General features: G+C 43.8%; 1 protein-coding gene across 4 annotated transcripts in view; it reads left to right on the top strand.

Moving 5' to 3' along the window:
* Positions 1-18,024, top strand: part of atp8a1 (ATPase phospholipid transporting 8A1) — a 522,190-nt gene that overhangs the window by 244,466 nt on the left and 259,700 nt on the right. For all 4 annotated transcript variants that reach the window (XM_068036156.1, XM_068036147.1, XM_068036163.1 and 1 more), the window contains one exon: positions 11,821-11,893. In XM_068036156.1, the coding sequence (XP_067892257.1) occupies positions 11,821-11,893 (73 nt within the window). The remainder of the gene's footprint in view (positions 1-11,820; positions 11,894-18,024) is intronic.

Genomic DNA, 18,024 nt, shown 5'->3' on the forward strand with positions numbered 1-18,024 from the left:
AGAGGGTAACTCGGGAAAGGGTTGGCCCACTCAAGGACAGAGAAGGGAATCTATGTGTGGAGCCAGAGGAAATGGGCGAGGTACTAAATGAGTACTTTGCATCAGTATTCACCAAAGCGAAGGACTTGGTGGATGATGAGCCAAGGGAAGGGAGTGTAGATAGTCTCAGTCATCTCATTATCAAAAAGGAGGAGGTGTTGGGTGTCTTGCAAAGCATTAAGGTAGATAAGTCCCCAGAGCCTGATGGGATCTACCCCAGAATACTAAGGGAGGCAAGGGAAGAAATTGCTGGGGCCTTGACAGATATCTTTGCATCCTCATTGGCTACAGGTGAGGTCCCAGAGGACTGGAGAATAGCCAATGTTGTTCCTTTGTTTAAGAAGGGTAGCAAGGATAATCCAGGAAATTACAGGCCAGTGAGCCTTACGTCAGTGGCAGGGAAATTATTAGAGAGGATTCTTCGGGACAGGATTTACTCCCATTTGGAAACAAACGAACTTATTAGCGAGAGGCAGCATGGTTTTGTGAAGGGGAGGTCGTGTCTCACTAATTTGATTGAGTTTTTTGAGGAAGTGACAAAGATGATTGATGAAGGAAGGGCAGTGGATGTTATCTATATGGACTTCAGTAAAGCCTTTGACAAGGTCCCTCATGGCAGACTGGTACAAAAGGTGAAGTCACATGGGATCAGAGGTGAGCTGGCAAGATGGATACAGAACTGGCTCAGTCATAGAAGACAGAGGGTAGCAGTGGAAGGGTGCTTTTCTGAATGGAGAGCTGTGACTAGTGGTGTTGCGCAGGGATCAGTGCTGGGACCTTTGCTCTTTGTAGTATATATAAATGATTTGGAGGAAAATGTAGCTGGTCTGATTAGTAAGTTTGCGGACGGCACAAAGGTTGGTGGAGTTGCGGATAGTGATGAGGATTGTCGGAGGATACAGCAGGATATAGATCGGTTGGAGACTTGGGCGGAGAAATGGCGGATGGAGTTTAATCCGGACAAATGTGAGGTAATGCATTTTGGAAAGTCTAATACAGGTGGGAAGTATACAGTAAATGGCAGAACCCTTAGGAGTATTGACAGGCAGGGAGTATTGACAGGCAGAGAGATTTGGGCGTACAGGTCCACAGGTCACTGAAACTGGCAACGAAGGTGGGTAAGGTAGTCGGGAAGGCATACGGCATGCTTGCCTTCATCGGTCGGGGCATAAAAATTGGCAAGTCATGCTGCAGCTGTACAGAACTTTAGTTAGGCCACACTTATAATACTGCGTGCAATTCTGGTCGACACACTACCAGAAGGACGTGGAGGCTTTGGAGAGGGTACAAAAGAGGTTTACCAGGATGTTGCCTGGTCTGGAGGGCATTAGCTATGAGGAGAGGTTGGATAAACATGGATTGTTTTCATTGGAACGACGGAGGTGGAGGGGCAACATGATAGAGGTTTACAAAGTTATGAGCGGCATGGACAGAGTGGCTAGTCAGAAGCTTTTTCCCAGGGTGTAAGAGTCAGTTACTAGGGGACATAGGTTTAAGGTGAAAGGGGCAAAGTTTAGAGGGGATGTGCGAGGCAAGTTCTTTACACAGAAGGTGGTGAGTGCCTGGAACTTGCTGCCGGGGGAGGTGGTGGAAGCAGGTACAAGAGCGACGTTTAAGAGGCATCTTGACTAATAGATGAATAGGTTGGGAATAGAGGGCTACGGTCCCCGGAAGTGCAGAAGGTTTTAGTTTAGGCAGGCATCAAGATCGGCGCAGGCTTGGAGGGCCGAATGGCCTGTTCCTGTGCTGTACTGTTCTTTGTTCTTATTACCCACTTACTATCTACATGCTGGCAGAAGATTTTGGGGTTCCCTTTTTATGTTAACTGCCATTCTATTCTCGTATTCTCTCTTTGTCAGTCATTTTCCTCTTCACTTCCCATTTCAACTTAGTGTATTTGGCCTGGTTTTTCACTTAAAGAATTTGTCTGACATGATCATACACCTTTTGTTATTTTTATTTCATCATGTTCTCTATCTCCCTCATGCAATGAGTCCTATCTTTGGCACCCTTGCCTTTTCCCCCTTGTTGGAATGTATCTACCTGAAGCATTCCCTCCTTGAAGATCACCCATTGTTCCGTTACCATTTTTCCTGTCAATCTTTGATTCCATTTTATCCTGGCGAGATCCCCCCTCATTCCATTTAAACTAGTCCTCTTCCAATTTAGAAGTTCGACTTTAGATTGTTCCTTGCTGTTCTCCATTACTAATCTAAACCTTATGATACAATGATCATTCTTGCCTAAATGTTCCCTCACAGACAGTTGGCCCACCTCATTCCCCAGCACCAGATCAAGCAATGCCTCCATCCAAGTTGGGCTGAGAACATGCTGATCAAGAAGTTCTTCTGAACCCATTTCAGAAATTCTTTCCTTTTCATTACACTTTACTCTAATTACCAAAATATCAACTGGGATAAAGTCCCCCAATCCTCAATATCATCACTCTACAATTCTTGCACTTCTCTGATTTCCCTGTAGATTTACTCCTCCCTCTCCCTCTCCCTCTCTCTCTCCCTCTCTCTCTCCCTCTCTCTCTCCCTCTCTCTCTCCCCCTCTCTCTCCCCCTCTCTCTCCCCCTCTCTCTCCCCCTCTCTCTCCCCCTCTCTCTCCCCCTCTCTCTCCCCCTCTCTCTCCCCCTCTCTCTCCCCCTCTCTCTCCCCCTCTCTCTCCCCCCTCTCTCTCCCCCTCTCTCTCCCCCTCTCTCTCCCCCTCTCTCTCCCCCTCTCTCTCCCCCTCTCTCTCCCCCTCTCTCTCCCCCTCTCTCTCCCCCTCTCTCTCCCCCTCTCTCTCCCCCTCTCTCTCCCCCTCTCTCTCCCCCTCTCTCTCCCCCTCTCTCTCCCCCTCTCTCTCCCCCTCTCTCTCCCCCTCTCTCTCCCCCTCTCTCTCCCCCTCTCTCTCCCCCTCTCTCTCCCCCTCTCTCTCTCCCTCTCTCGCTCATATTATTTGGAGGCCTATAGAATACCCCCAGTAGTGTGATCATAATCTTTTTGCTTCTCAACTCTAATTGGATGGATTCTGTCTTTGCCCCTTACAGGACATCCTCCATTTCCAATCCTAATAAGTTCTGCCACCCACCTCTCTTTTATTCCTTCCCAATCTGTTCTGAACACTTTGTGTTAGATGAGGTGGGTGGGGGCGAGCACAAGACTCCCCTCTTGTCCTTCCTCTTATTTGACTGCAACAGATTTTATTCATTTTTAAACAGTCGATGTTCCACTTCAGTGAGTGTTTTACCTTTTACTTTTGTTGTGATTGCAAAAGAACCAATCAGACAGGTTTTCTTGAGTTTTCACAAGAAAGAGGTGAGTTTATTGTTCTTAACCAGAAACTTGATCTAAATAAAATCATAAACTTACGCTACAATTTCACACTGTCACTCACACTGTCACTCACACTGTCACTCACACTGTCGCTCACACTGTCGCTCACACTGTCGCTCACACTGTCGCTCACGCTCTCGCTCACACTCACGCTCACACTCTCGCTCACACTCTCGCTCACACTCTCGCTCACACTCTCGCTCACACTCTCGCTCACACTCTCGCTCACACTCTCGCTCTCACTCACGCTCACACTCACGCTCACACTCCGCTCACACTCTCGCTCACACTCTCGCTCACACTCACGCTCACACTCTCGCTCACACTCTCGCTCACACTCTCGCTCTCACTCACACTCTCACTCTCACTCTCGCTCTCACTCTCGCTCACACTCTCGCTCACACTCACGCTCACACTCACGCTCACACTCACGCTCACACTCTCGCTCACACTCTCGCTCACACTCTCGCTCACACTCTCGCTCACACTCTCGCTCACACTCTCGCTCACACTCTCGCTCTCACTCACGCTCACACTCTCGCTCTCACTCACGCTCACACTCTCGCTCACACTCTCGCTCACGCTCACACTCTCGCTCACACTCTCGCTCACACTCTCGCTCACACTCTCGCTCACACTCTCGCTCACACTCTCGCTCACACTCTCGCTCACACTCTCGCTCACACTCTCGCTCACACTCTCGCTCACACTCTCGCTCACACTCTCGCTCACACTCTCGCTCTCACTCTCGCTCTCACTCTCACTCTCACCTCACACTCTCACTCTCACTCACACTCACTCTCTCTCCTTCCTCACTCACTCACTCACTCTCTGCCTCCCAGAATGGTGAAGAATGCTAGTTGGAATAGAGTTTGGATCAATAAAAAGTAATATACAGTCTATGGTGTCTGGTGGCTTTTGTGGTCTTCCGGTTGAATTTGTTTTCCTGAAGTTCTGGGTTGATAGTTGTTCTTGGAGACAGTTGAGCAGAGAGTTTCCTTCCCGGGGTCTCTGTCTTTTTATTGCAGCTGGCAGCCAGGCTTCACACACCCCACACAAGATCTTCTGGAGAGAGAGACGCTCCTTCTGGCTTCTGCACAGATTGAGTCTCTCTGGAACTTGTCTTTCTTGTCCAAGGAAAGCTCCTAGCTTTCACAGAGATGGACAGATGGTCACATGACTGTCTCAGTGTATTCTCTGGTGCCTTCTAATGAGATTCAAGGTTAGGAATCTGTCTGTCTCAGACCTTATGGTGTCGATGTTTACCCCTAGAGGGGTTCGCCCTTTCAATGTTAATGTTCCAGGATGGTTTTGAATGTCTTGCTAATGAAAGCAATCTCGGGTAGTTCAATCAATAGGGCAAGCTATTGTTTTGGGTAAGGGTAATCAGACATGCGTTTCCACTTTGATACCTTGGAATGTGAAGGGTGTTCAAATGCAAATGGTAGCAGCCATTTTTAGCTGCAGCAAAGTCTTTGTAAAAGTTGAATGTAATATTCTGGCTCTCCTTTTTTAAGCTTAGTGTAGGTACCAGTCAATGAATTAAAAATCCGCATTCAGCATATCAAGTCTTCACGACAGTATCCTTGAATTTCAAGCAACCAGTCCTCACCATTTTTAAGCCATGTTTCTGTTATTGCCACTACATCATATTCCCACACAGCTATTTGTGCTTGTTGCTCATCAACCTTGTTCACCACATTTGTGCATTTACATACACACGTTGTAAACCTGTCTTTGTATTTGTCGTAGTCCTGCATGGTTTGCTCCTATCTAATATGGCACTACTTCGTTTTCTAGTCTTTATCTAACACTCTCACTCCTTTATGCACCTTATTCCTCTTTTCTTATGTATGCTGGTGCTGATCCCCCAGCCATGTTAATGAACCCCCCTGTGAGGACATTGGTCCCAATCTTGTTAAGGTGCAACATGTCCCTCTTGAGTAGGTGTTTCCTGCCCCAGAACTGGTACCAATGCCCCAAGAATCAGAAGCCCTCCCTCCTGCACCATGCTTCAAGCCACACAATCTTCCTATTTCTGCTCTTGCTAGCACGTGGCACTGGAAGTAATCCAGAGATGACTTCCTTCAAGGTCCTGCTTTTTAACTTCCTTCCCAGCTCCTGAAAATCTGACCATAGGACCTCAATACCTGCTCTCTCTCTCTCTTTAGTATCAACGTGTACCAGAAATTCTGTCTCACTCTCCCCAGCAAAATATTCTGCACCATCTCAGTGATGCCTCCCTGATGCCAGGGCAATGCACAATGTGAGACTCACGATGACAGTCTATAAATGCCTGTGTGTCCCCCTAACTATGGAATCTGCTCTGTCAGCATTTCTACTCTGTTGTTCCTTCCTGTGCAGTCCCATGGAGTTTTCCCAAGGAATTTTTGTTAATGGAATGTAGATTTGTTTCAAAATATGAAATATTTATTTACATGTTCACCATTTCTCATCTACCATCATTGCTTTTAATCTAATTTTCCAATCTACCTTGGCCAGCTTGGCCTTAATACATATGTAGTTGGCTTTATTTAAGTTCAATAGTCTCATCAAACTTATGTACATTACTTTCAAACTTGTGATATGGTTACTCTTTCCTTGAGGATCCCTCACTATGAGTTTACTAACTAACCCTGTCTCATTACACGAAACAAGATCTAAAGTAGCCTCTTGGTTGATTCCACGCGTATTGTTGTAGGAGACTCTCAAATACATTCCAGAACTCGTCCTCTGAACTACTTTTGCTGATTTGATTGTCCAGTCCATATGGCGATTGAAGACCCCCATGATTTTTACCTTTGTTACACGCTCCTCTTATTTCATCATTATCGTTCTTAATTCTGGGATTGGCATTGAGGCCACAAGCAGAAGGATTGACTGTCCATCTTCATCTATGAACCATAGATGAGCTGTGTTGGATTATGTTATATCACAGGCACAGATGAAGCTGAGCTTCTTGCGGCACAGTGGCGCAGTGGTTAGCACCGCAGCCTCACAGCTCCAGTGACCCGGGTTCAAATCTGGGTACTACCTGTGTGGAGCTTGCAACTTTTCCCTGTGTTTGCATGGGTTTCCTCCGGGTGCTCCGGTTTCCTCCCACATGCCAAAGACTTGCAGGTTAATAGGTAAATTGGCTATTAGCAATTGCCCCTAGTATAGGTAGGTGGTAGGGTAATATAGGGACAGGTGGGGATGTGGTAGGAATATGGGATTAGTGTAGCATTAGTACAAATGGGTGGTTGATGGTCGGCACAGACTCGGTGGGCCGAAGGGCCTGTTTCAGTGCTGTATCTCTAAACTAAACTGAAGCTATTTCTAATTGGACTATAGTGAAGACAGTTACTGGAACTAAAGAAAGGGAGTACTGCAAAAATTATACATATCCGAAATAATCCCTTCCTCTAGTTACCCAATACTAATTCATGTTAGATTGGTCTCAAGGATATATAGAAGCAATTAATGCAATAGGCGTGCTGTAAAATGCTTTCCTTTCGTTTGGGCTGAATAGAGTGCTTTCTGCATGAGTGACCTCATGATCCCCTTACCTATGCAAGATGTTTTCCTGGACCATGTGGAACCTTGCAGAAGAGGACTGATCATTTCTAATGTAGTTAACTGAGGAACAACTAAAAAAAAAAATTGCTCTGCCGAAGAATCTGCCCTTAATATAGAGAATCTCCAAGCTCAAGTAGCTAGATTTTCCCCCCTTTAACTATGAATGTGAGAGTTAAATTATTTAAGTTGAGCTTTTGATTCACTGCTTGTGATAGTAATGATGTTTGCTTCATCGAGTCAAGATATCTGGTACATATAAAGCATGCAAGTGTTAAAATATTTCCTCCTGCCCTCATCCTATATACTTCCCTGGTGAGACAATTCAGGTGTGGTATCTCTACATAGAAGCAACATTTAACCAAGTATGCCACTATGGAACCTTACCACAATTGAAGTTTCAAGGTCAAAGGGAAAGCTATCCAGTGGCTGCAGTCATACTTGAAACATAGGAAGATGGATGGTTGTTGAAGCCCAATCAGTACAGCCCCAGGGCATCAGGGAAGCATCATCGGCATAACTACCGACAGCTTCTTTAAGAAATTCCTTTCTTCCACCACTTCCCTTCACTCCTCTCACCCTCTATCATAAGATCAGGAATAGAACTGCTTGCACTGGTCAGCTCCATGCACTAAAAATCCACTAATGACGAAACCATGTTGGCCCATAACAGGATGTAAATAAATCCAGGTTTGGGCAGACAAGTGATAGGTACCAAGTAATGCCATCTCCAGCATGAAAAAGCCTAACCATTTCCCCATGCGCTTCAGAAGAACTGGGCACTATGAGATGAGTGGCTCACCTCCTGACCCTTCAAAGACACACCACCATCTACAAGGCTCCAGTCAGGGTTGTGATAGAATGCTCAACACCTGTGTCGATACGTCTAGCCGCAACAGTACTCATTACGCAGGACAGAGCAGTATACTGATTGGTGACTCTGCCACTGAACTCAATATCAACCCCCTCCATCACCAGAGCACTGGCTGCAGTAAGTATAATCTACAGTATGCACTGCAGCAAATCACTAAGTTTATTTCAACAGCACCTCTCTCACTTTCGACCTGTACCACTAAGAAAGACAAAAGCAGCAATGTCATGGGAATGCTGACATCTCAGAGCTATGCACTATTCTGACTTGGATGTACATAGCCATTCCTTTGTTGTTGCAGAGTCAATGTCCTATAATTTGCTCCCAAAGACCATTGAGAGCATCATCACCATAAGGAAAGCAGGAGGCCTACTACTATCTTCAGTGCAACGAGGGATAGGCAATAAATGTGACTTTTCCAGTGTTGTCCACATCCCAATAACAAATATTTTAAAAATCTAGCAGTTGCTTGCTGTTGTACTAGTGTGATGCAGAAAAAGTGTTTTTACAACAACTGACAGCTTTTAGTCATGTTTACTAATACCAGATTTTTAAAACTGAAATAAAATTCCTAAACTGAAATGGTGGGATTTGTGTAGTAATTCTCTGGATTTAGTCCAGGCCTCTGGATTATTGGGAGAGGAGGTGGTGTAGTGGTAATGTCACTGGACAAGTGATCCAGAGGCCCTGGCTAATGATGTGGGGAGATGGGTTGGAATCTCACCATGGCAGATGATGAAATTTGAATAGAATTAATCAAAAATCTGGAATTAAAAGCTAGTCTAGTGGTGACCATGAAACCATTGTCTATTTTAAAAACCCATCTGGTTCACTAATGTCCTTTGGGAAAGGAAATCTGCCACCCGACATGTGACTCCAGACTCTCAGCCCTCTGAAATGGCCTAGCAAGCCACTCAGTTCAAGGGCAATTAGGAATGGGTAGTGTCCTAGGCCCAACCATCTTTAGCTGCTTCATCAATGACTTTCCTTCAATCAGAAGGTCAGAAGTGGGGATGTTCGCTGATGATTGCACAATGTTCAGCACCATTCACGACTCCTCAGATACTGAAGCAGTCCGTGTAGAAATGAAGCAAGACTTGGATAATATCCAGGCTTGGGCTGATAGGTGGCAAGTAACATTCACGCCACCCAAGTGCCAGGCAATGACCATCTCCAACAAGAGAGAATCTTAACTATCTCCCCTTGACATTCAATGGCATTACCATCGCTGAATCCCCCACTATCAACATTTTAGGGGCTACCATTGACCAGAAACTGAACTGGAGTGGCCATATAAATACCATGGCTACAAGAGCAGGTCAGAGGCTAGGAATCCTGTGGGCGAGTAACTCACCTCCTGACTCCCCAAAGTCTGTCCACCATCTGCAAGGCACAAGTCAGGAGTGTGATGGAATACTCTCCACTTGCCTGAATGGGTGCAGCTCCAACAACACTCAAGAAGCTTGACACCATCCAGGACAAAGCAGCCCACTTGATTGGCACCTCATCCACAAACATTCACTCCCTCCACCACCGACACACAGTGGCAGCAGTGTGTACCATCTACAAGATGCACTGCAGCAACACACCAAGGCTCCTTAGACAACACCTTCCAAACCCGCGACCTCTACCAACTAGAAGGACAAGGGCAGCAAATGCATGGGAACACTACACCTGCAAGTTGCCCTCCAAGTCACACACCATCCTGACTTGGAACTATATCGTCGTTCCTTCACTGTCGCTGGTCAAAATCCTGGAACTCCCTTCCTAACAGCACTGTGGGTATACCTACCCCAAATGGACTGCAACGGTTCAAGAAGGAAGCTCACCACCACCTTCTCAAGGGCAATTAGGGATGGGCAATAAATGCTGGCCTAGCCAGCGTTGCCCACATCCCATGAACGAATTAAAAAAAACTAAAGTGTTTACAATACCAAAATATTCCTGTCACTGCTATAGAGTTGGAGATAGTTTTGCATTCCCTTGAGTTTGGAATCCTTATTTGTTCTATGAACTTGACCAGGGATCTAAGTCATTCTAAGCAACAGTTTGTTCTGATTATACAAACTTTAGTCTCCAGAAATGTAAAAGAATGTATTGCTTTATTACACCTGATCAGGAACCATGGGTTAAAAGTGTTTTGATTTTGCTGTGGTCATCAAAAAATGTGCTTTATATCTTTAAAGCATGCAGCAGTCCCCATGCTTTCTCTAAGCATGATGTTTAGATTGGTTTGCTCAGAAAGATGTATGTTAACATGTCAAGCTGACCTTACCTATCTACCACAATTTTTGGTGTGACACTCAGGTATAATCCAAATGTACGTGAGGGATAAATCAATGAAAAAGAGTTAGATTACATTCCTTTAAGCCTCATCTTTCTCACCCGTTCCATGGTATTCTTGAAGTGCACAGTTCACACTTTTTTCATCATCTGCCTGATTTCTCTACTTTAAAATTAAATTGCTGTTGGACTCCTCCTTTCTATACACAGTCAGGTTTTTACAGTTCATTTATGTTTAGAGAACAGGATGAATTTAGGATTAAGCCTTTATACAACATAGGAGTTCTTATGGCTCTTGTTTCTCTTGTTACAGTTACAGAGATACAGCACTGAAACAGGCCCTTCGGCCCACCGAGTCTGTGCCGACCATCAACCACCCATTGATACTAATCCTACACTAATTCCATATTCCTACCACATCCCCACCTGTCCCTATATTTCCCTACCACCTACCTATCCTAGGGGCAATTTTATAATGGCCAATTAACCTATCAACCAGCAAGTCTTTGGCTTCTGAGAGGAAACCGGAGCACCCGGAGGAAACCCACGCAGACACAGGGAGAACTTGCAAACTCCACACAGGCAGTACCCAGAATTGAACCCGGGTCGCTGGAGCTGTGAGGCTGCGGTGCTAACCACTGCGCCACTGTGCTGCCCGAATCCGTTGGATTAGGAATAATGTTAAAAGATAGGTTGATAATTAATTATTTGGAAAGGAGGTGGAAAATCCTACCCAAAGCTAAATAACTTTTTTTTAAAATAAAGATTCACTGCCCTCTGTCAGTGGATGACTGACATTTAATTTAGTAGAGTTTTCTGCACTTCAGGTGCAGTAGACAAGAGCTTTGATATATTTTGAACAACCTTTTTTTTTAAATCTCTGCCTTTAAGGCAGAAACATTTCTTGGAAGTGTTTTTTTCCAGTCTAGTCTTGCAGTTAAAAATTCTTCATAGAACAAAGAACAGTACAGCACAGGAACAGGCCATTCGGCCCTCTAAGCCTGCACTCATCTTGATGCCTGCCTAAACTAAAACCTTCTGCACTTCCGGGTACCGTATCCCTCTCTTCCCATCCTATTCATGTATTTGTCAAGATGCCTCTTAAACGTCGCTATCGTATCTGCTTCCACCACCTCTCCTGGTAGCAAGTTCCAGGCACTCACCACCCTCTGTGTAAAGAACTTGCCTCGCACATCCCCTCTAAACTTTGCCCCTCACACCTTAAACCTATGTCCCCTAGTAACTGACTCTTCCACCCTGGGAAAAAGCTTCTGACTATCCACTCTGTCCATGCCGCTCATAACTTTGTAAACCTCTATCATGTCGCCCCTCCACCTCCGTCGTTTCTGCGAAAACAATCCGAGTTTATCCAACCTCTCCTCATAGCTAATGCCCTCCAAACCAGGCAACATCCTGGTAAACCTCTTCTGTACCCTCTCCAAAGCCTCCACGTCCTTCCAGAATTGCATGCATACTTGGTTTATAGTTCATTATACAGTATTGATTTTCTTGAAAGTGAATTATTGTGGTCATTGGAATAGATATTCAGACAGTAAAATCTTCTTGCAGTCACATTTAGTCTTTCCTGGCAATGGATTTTGCATATAGAACACTGCTTTCTCAGGACATTGTGTCTTGCTGTTTGAAATACTTTTACTGCACATAATTTGTATTTTTTTAAAATATATAGATGATGTGAGCTGATGAAACATATCCAATAGGTTTTTCATTTTATTTTGTTCATTCAAGGCAAGGTGAATCATCAAATGGGGAAAGTGTATTTCAAGACCCTTCTCTACTGGAAAATCTTCAAGGCAATCATGTAAGTAATGCATTATTGATTTTTATTTGCTTTTTGCAGATTAGCACCTCAAAGTCTATAGTTTCATGTATATTTAAACTTATGAAGTAAATTTAATAAAAGGGCACAGTGATGGCTGAATGCCCTGCTCCATATCATGTATTACATGTGGACATCCCTTCCACCCTGTAGCAGAGATGAGAACCTGCTCCATGAGTCTTGGTTGAAAGGTTATAATGGATTATCTCAGTAGTATCTCTATGAACATCAATAACCTTCCTACTTAGTCAACTTTCAGGTGATACAAATGCTAAAGAAGGACTGGATATCCATCAGGCAGTCCAGTTAAGGCCATCAAACCTCTTCTGTTGGAAGAGGCTGAGAGACGGTGCCAGTTTCAGCTCTGATTAGTTTGTTACTTATAGTTCAGTGCTCTGGCATCCTGGCTGCTGTTATACCTGCTAGTGGAGATGTATACAAAACTGAGTTTGCCAATAAACTAAAATGAAACCCTGATCTTATTAACTATTTTCATACAATGAAAGCACTGCTACAACAAATGTAAGATTGCAAACAGACTTCCTGGGAAAATTTGTTTTCAACTATAGAGTGGCTGAGACATAATGCATGAATAGATTGTACTATCAGGCAACATAACCTCTAATTTAGTTTTGTAGTGCGTGACCCATCCCTTAAGTGCAGGAGCTCTTTAATTTTTTTTGCATGGCCGCACACACACACACACACACTAAAAACAGACGGCTTGTGCATGGCCTGCGCTGGAACGTTCAGGTTTTTCCATGGCCGCGCGGCTTGGAGGGCACGTCCGTGCTAGGCTACTCCATCTTTTCCTAATGCCTTTTAATTAAAATATAAATTAAAGCTAATTCAGTACTGAGATGTATTTCACGGGCATTTGCAAATAACACTAATTTAACCCTATGTAACTCATTGGGGCAATCAAATTTGAAATATTGTATGTAGTTTTCGTTACTCTTCTGTTCAGGAAGATACTGCTGCCTGAATATTTTTTTAAATACATAGTTGATAATGCCTTGATAAATGGTCCTACTCAAAAGGAGTAATATATCGGCCAGACCAGATAAGGATGGTTTCCTTCCTGAAAGAACCGTGCGAACCATTTGGGTTTTTACAGCAATCCAGCAGTTTCATGGTCACTTTTACTAATTGCAGCTTTTTATTCAAATTGTGGGAGTCTTTCAAACGTCAGCTGATTAGAATCCAGGACCAGCATGTTCCTGTGAGGAAGAAAGACAAGTTTGGCAAGTTTCGGGAAGCTTGGATAACGCGGGATATTGTGAGCCTAGTCAAAAAGAAAAAGGAAGCATTTGTAAGGGCTGGAAGGCTAGGAACAGATGAAGCACTTGAGGAATATAAAGACAGTAGGAAGGAACTTAAGCAAGGAATTAGGAGGGATAAAAGGGGTCATGAAAACTAATTGGCAAACAGGATTAAGGAAACTCCCAAGGCTTTTTATACATATATAAAGAGCAAGAGGGTAACCAGGGAAAGGGTTGGCCCACTCAAGGGCAGAGAAGGGAATCTATGTGTGGAGCCAGAGGGAATGGGCGAGGTACTAAATGAGTACTTTGCATCAGTATTCACCAAAGAGAAGGACTTGGTGGATGATGAGCCTAGGGAAGGGAGTGCAGATAGTCTCAGTCATCTCATTATCAAAAAGGAGGAGGTGTTGGGTGTCTTGCAAAGCATTAAGGTAGATAAATCCTCAGGGCCTGATGGGATCTACCCTAGAATACTAAGGGAAGCAAGGGAGGAAATTGCTGGGGCCTTGACAGAAATCTTTGCATCCTCATTGGCTACAGGTGAGGTCCCAGAGGACTGGAGAATAGCCAATGTTGTTCCTTTGTTTAAGAAGGGTAGCAAGGATAATCCAGGAAATTATAGGCCAGCGGGCTTTACGTCAGTGGTGGGGAAATTATTAGAGAGGATTATTCGGGACAGGATTTACTCCCATTTGGAAACAAACAGACCTATTAGCGAGAGACAGCATGGTTTTGTGAAGGGGAGGTCGTGTCTTACTAATTTGATTGAGTTTTTTGAGGAAGTGACGAAGATGATTGATGAAGGAAGGGCAGTGGATGTTGTCTATATGGACTTCAGTAAAGCCTTTGACAAGGTCCCTCATGGCAGACTGGTACAAAAGGTGAAGTCACACGGGATCAGAGGTGAGCTGGCAAGATGGATACAGAACTGGCTCAGTCATAGAAGACAGAAGGTATCAGTGGATGGGTGTTTTTCTGAATGGGGGGATGTGACTAGTGTTCCGCTGGGACCTTTGCTGTTTGTATTATGTATAAATGATTTGGAGGAAAATGTAGCTGGTCTGATTACGTTTGCGGACGACACAAAGGTTGGTGGAGTTGCGGATAATGAGGATTGTCAGAGGATACAGCAGGATATAGATCGGTTGGAGACTTGGGCGGAGAAATGGCAGATGGAGTTTAATCCGGACAAATGTGAGGTCATGCATTTTGGAAGGTATAATGCAGGTGGGAGGTATACAGTAAATGGCAGAACCCTTAGGAGTATTGACAGGCAGAGAGATCTGGGTGTACAGGTCCACAGGTCACAAAGTGGCAACGCAGGTGGATAAGGTAGTCAAGAAGGCATACGGCATGCTTGCCTTCATCGGTCGGGGCATAGAGTATAAAAATTGGCAAGTCATGTTGCAGCTGTACAGAACCTTAGTTAGGCCACACTTAGAATATTGCGTGCAATTCTGGTCGACACACTACCAGAAGGACGTGGAGGCTTTGCAGAGGATACAGAGGAGGTTTACCAGGATGTTGCCTGGTCTGGAGGGCATTAGCTATGAGGAGAGTTTGTATAAACTCGGATTGTTTTCACTGGAACGACGGAGGTGGAGGGACGACATGATAGAGGTTTACAAAGTTATAAGCGGCATGGACAGAGTGGATAGTCAGAAGCTTTATCCCAGGGTGGAAGAGTAACTGATTACTAGGGGACATAGTTTAAAGTGTGAGGGGCAAAGTTTAGAGGGGATGTGTGAGGCAAGTTTTTTACACAGAGGGTGGTGAGTGCCTGGAACTTGCTGCCAGGGGAGGTGGTGGAAGCAGATACGATAGCGACGTTTAAGAGACATCTTGACAAATACATGAATAGGATGGGAATAGAGGGGTTTGAGCCCTGGAAGTGCAGAAGGTTTTAGTTTAGTCAGGCATCAAGATCAGCGCAGGCTTGGAGGGCCGAATGGCCTGTTCCTGTGCTGTACTGTTCTTTGGCAAATTACTCACATTCTCAGGATTATTAGACCAGGCCTGTGGAGTACTAGTCCGATAACATAACCACTTCATAACCTGTATTGTCGAACTAGAGTCGCATATAGACAAGATAATGCTACGAGGATTTCCATTTTTTATATTAGAACTTGGGATTCTATATTTTTTAAAACTGATAAAGATTTCAGTGGACATTGAGACATCTGGAAATAGCTGAACTTTATGGATGATTTTGGAAGGAAGGCAGGATCAACGAGAGGTTCCTGGTTTTGACCAGTAAATAAATGCTGGAAGCCCGTTACTTTCAAGGAAACCAGCAAGGGGTTTGACCTCCGAGCTATCCTTTGTGTGACGAGAGAATTTATGACTTGACATGTGACTTGTTTCTGGAAGGTTTTGGTTTCATTTTTGAACTGTTTAAAAGCCAGTGGATTTGAACTAAAGCAGGCAATTGGAATTCGATTTTGACCTTTCTGGAGATTAGAAGAAGAACCAGAAAAGTATTACCTCTTTGTAAAGAATCCTTGCTGTTGAAAAGCAAAAGCTTGTATGAAGTGGTACTGTTACCTCCTGCATTTTCGAAGAAATCCTGAATTTGCAGAAATTTTACATCTTTAAAAAAGGACTTTTGCATCGAATGTGAGAACTGTCACCTGTTGCTACACCCATGATAGAAGACCTATGTGAAGCCTTCTACCGTTGAAGTTCTTTGAATGCCTACCCATCACAGACTGTTCATCAACCTTGTCTGTAAAGACTTCGAGTGGCATCCAACTATTCGACTTGGGGACACCTCGCCAAACCGAAGAACTTCCTTCCAGATCATGACAGTCTAAGTTTTTTTTTAATTCCTTTTATTCCTATGAAACAGCTGTAAACCAAAATCTCTTTTTCCCAGTTAACCGGTTTTTAGATGTTTGTGTGTGTGCATGAGGGCTCGGGAAAAAATAAGGAGCTTTAGTATCTCAATTCGTGTATAAATTTACTGCATTTTTGGTTAAGACTTGGTTTTATAATAAATGGTTAATTTTGTTGTTGATTAAAACAACCTGGTTGGTGTGCTTTATTCAGGGGACAGGGTATCTAATTGGCTGTTTCGGTAAGTGGGAAAATTTATTGATATGCTGTGACCTGTGGAGAAGTGGGACTGAATTAACAGTGCGCGCCTCCCGCCTTGGTCGTAACATTAGAATTCAGTTTTTCTAATGGGATTTGAACTTGTGACCTCAATTGCTAGTCCAGCACCATAACTGCTAGGCTACTGTACCCATTGATACTGATGCTTCCTGGAACATAAGGTACTCTTTACATGCACAATCCAAATTTAGCCCACCAGGTCACAGCTCTAAGCAAAAGCATCAAGTCCAATCCCATCTTTATGCTGGAGGCTGAGATCATTTAAGTGAAAACTCTGTGTAATGAAGGCATTGGGGAGGTTGGTAGAGCCTGGAACTCACCTGAAATTATAAATTAGGCTGACTCTCAAAATTCCGTGTGGTTTATCACTCATTATATTAGGTGCAATTTTTTTGTATTCGTTTATGGGGGTGTGCGTGTCACTGGCCAGGCCAGCATTTATTGCCTATCCCTAATTGCCCATGAGAAGGTGGTGGCCTTCTTGAACCGCTGCAGATCATGTGGGGTAGGAATGCTGTACTCTCCATCCTCCTGCTGGGATCTACCCTGATTGGCAGAACTAAGCTATCATTGGCAGGTAATTTACAAGTAAATAAGGTAAGTAATAAAATTTCATTCAGGAAAAATCTGATCACTGAAAAAAGTAAGAATAGGAAAAGACTATTCAATCCAATGAAGCTAATTTCCGTTCATACATTAACTCCCCATTGTAGTATTCAACTGTGTTTTAAACATCTGCAATGTTTTTGCCTGCACGATCCTAAATTCTCACATCTGTTTTAAATGTATTTTTCACTCGTGTACTCCGCTTAATTTAAAATTGCTTGATCTAAGATGCTGAATAACTGGATTTACCCTTAGTTTGATAAACTATTTAATTTCAGTTTTTTAATTGCTTAATTTGAGTTACTGGATGATTCAAAGTTTTTTTTTTTAGTACAAAAAAGCAGTTTTCAGTTATTTGGTGTTTACTGTAATGTACATTTGGCCTTATTTTTATGGTTTATTTTGAACCCATACTCTGGTTTTGTATACAGTTTAATATTTTGCAAACTTCAATAAAGGAAAGTTCCTGCCTTACATCTTGACTGTAGCGTTTGTCGTAAAATTGAAAAAAAAAATTCTTTAAATCCCATGGGAACCAGGGAAATGCAGCAAGGTGGATACAAAATTGGCTCAGTGGCAGGAAGCAAAGGGTAATTGTTGACAGGTGTTTTTGAGACTGGAGGGCTGTTTCCAGTGGCATTCTGCATTGGGTCCCCTGCTTTTTGTGGTATTTATTAACGATTTAGACGTGAGTGTAGGGAGCATGATCAAGAGGTTTGCAGAAGACACAAAGATTGTCCTTGTGCTAGATAGTGAGGAGGGCAGCTGTAGGCTGCAGGAACATATTGATGGTCTGGTCATATAGGCAGAAAAGTGGCAAATGGAATTGAGAGAAGTGTGAGGTGATGCATTTGGAGAGGTCAAACAAAGCAAAGGAATACATGAATAATGGAAAAATACTGAGATGTGTAGAGGATGTGAGGGACCTTGGAGTGAATGTCCACAGATCCCTGAAGGTAGCAGGACAGGTCGATAAGGTGGTTAAGAAGGCATATGGGATCCCTTTCCTTTATTAACCAAGGTATAGAATATAAGAGCAGGGAGGTTATGCTGGAACCGTATAACTCATTGGTTAAGCCACAACTTGAGTATTGTGTGCAGTTCTGGTCACCTCATTACAGAAAGGAT

This window comes from Heterodontus francisci, chromosome 1 (assembly GCF_036365525.1).
Source record: "Heterodontus francisci isolate sHetFra1 chromosome 1, sHetFra1.hap1, whole genome shotgun sequence".
Taxonomy (NCBI): Eukaryota; Metazoa; Chordata; class Chondrichthyes; order Heterodontiformes; family Heterodontidae; genus Heterodontus; species Heterodontus francisci.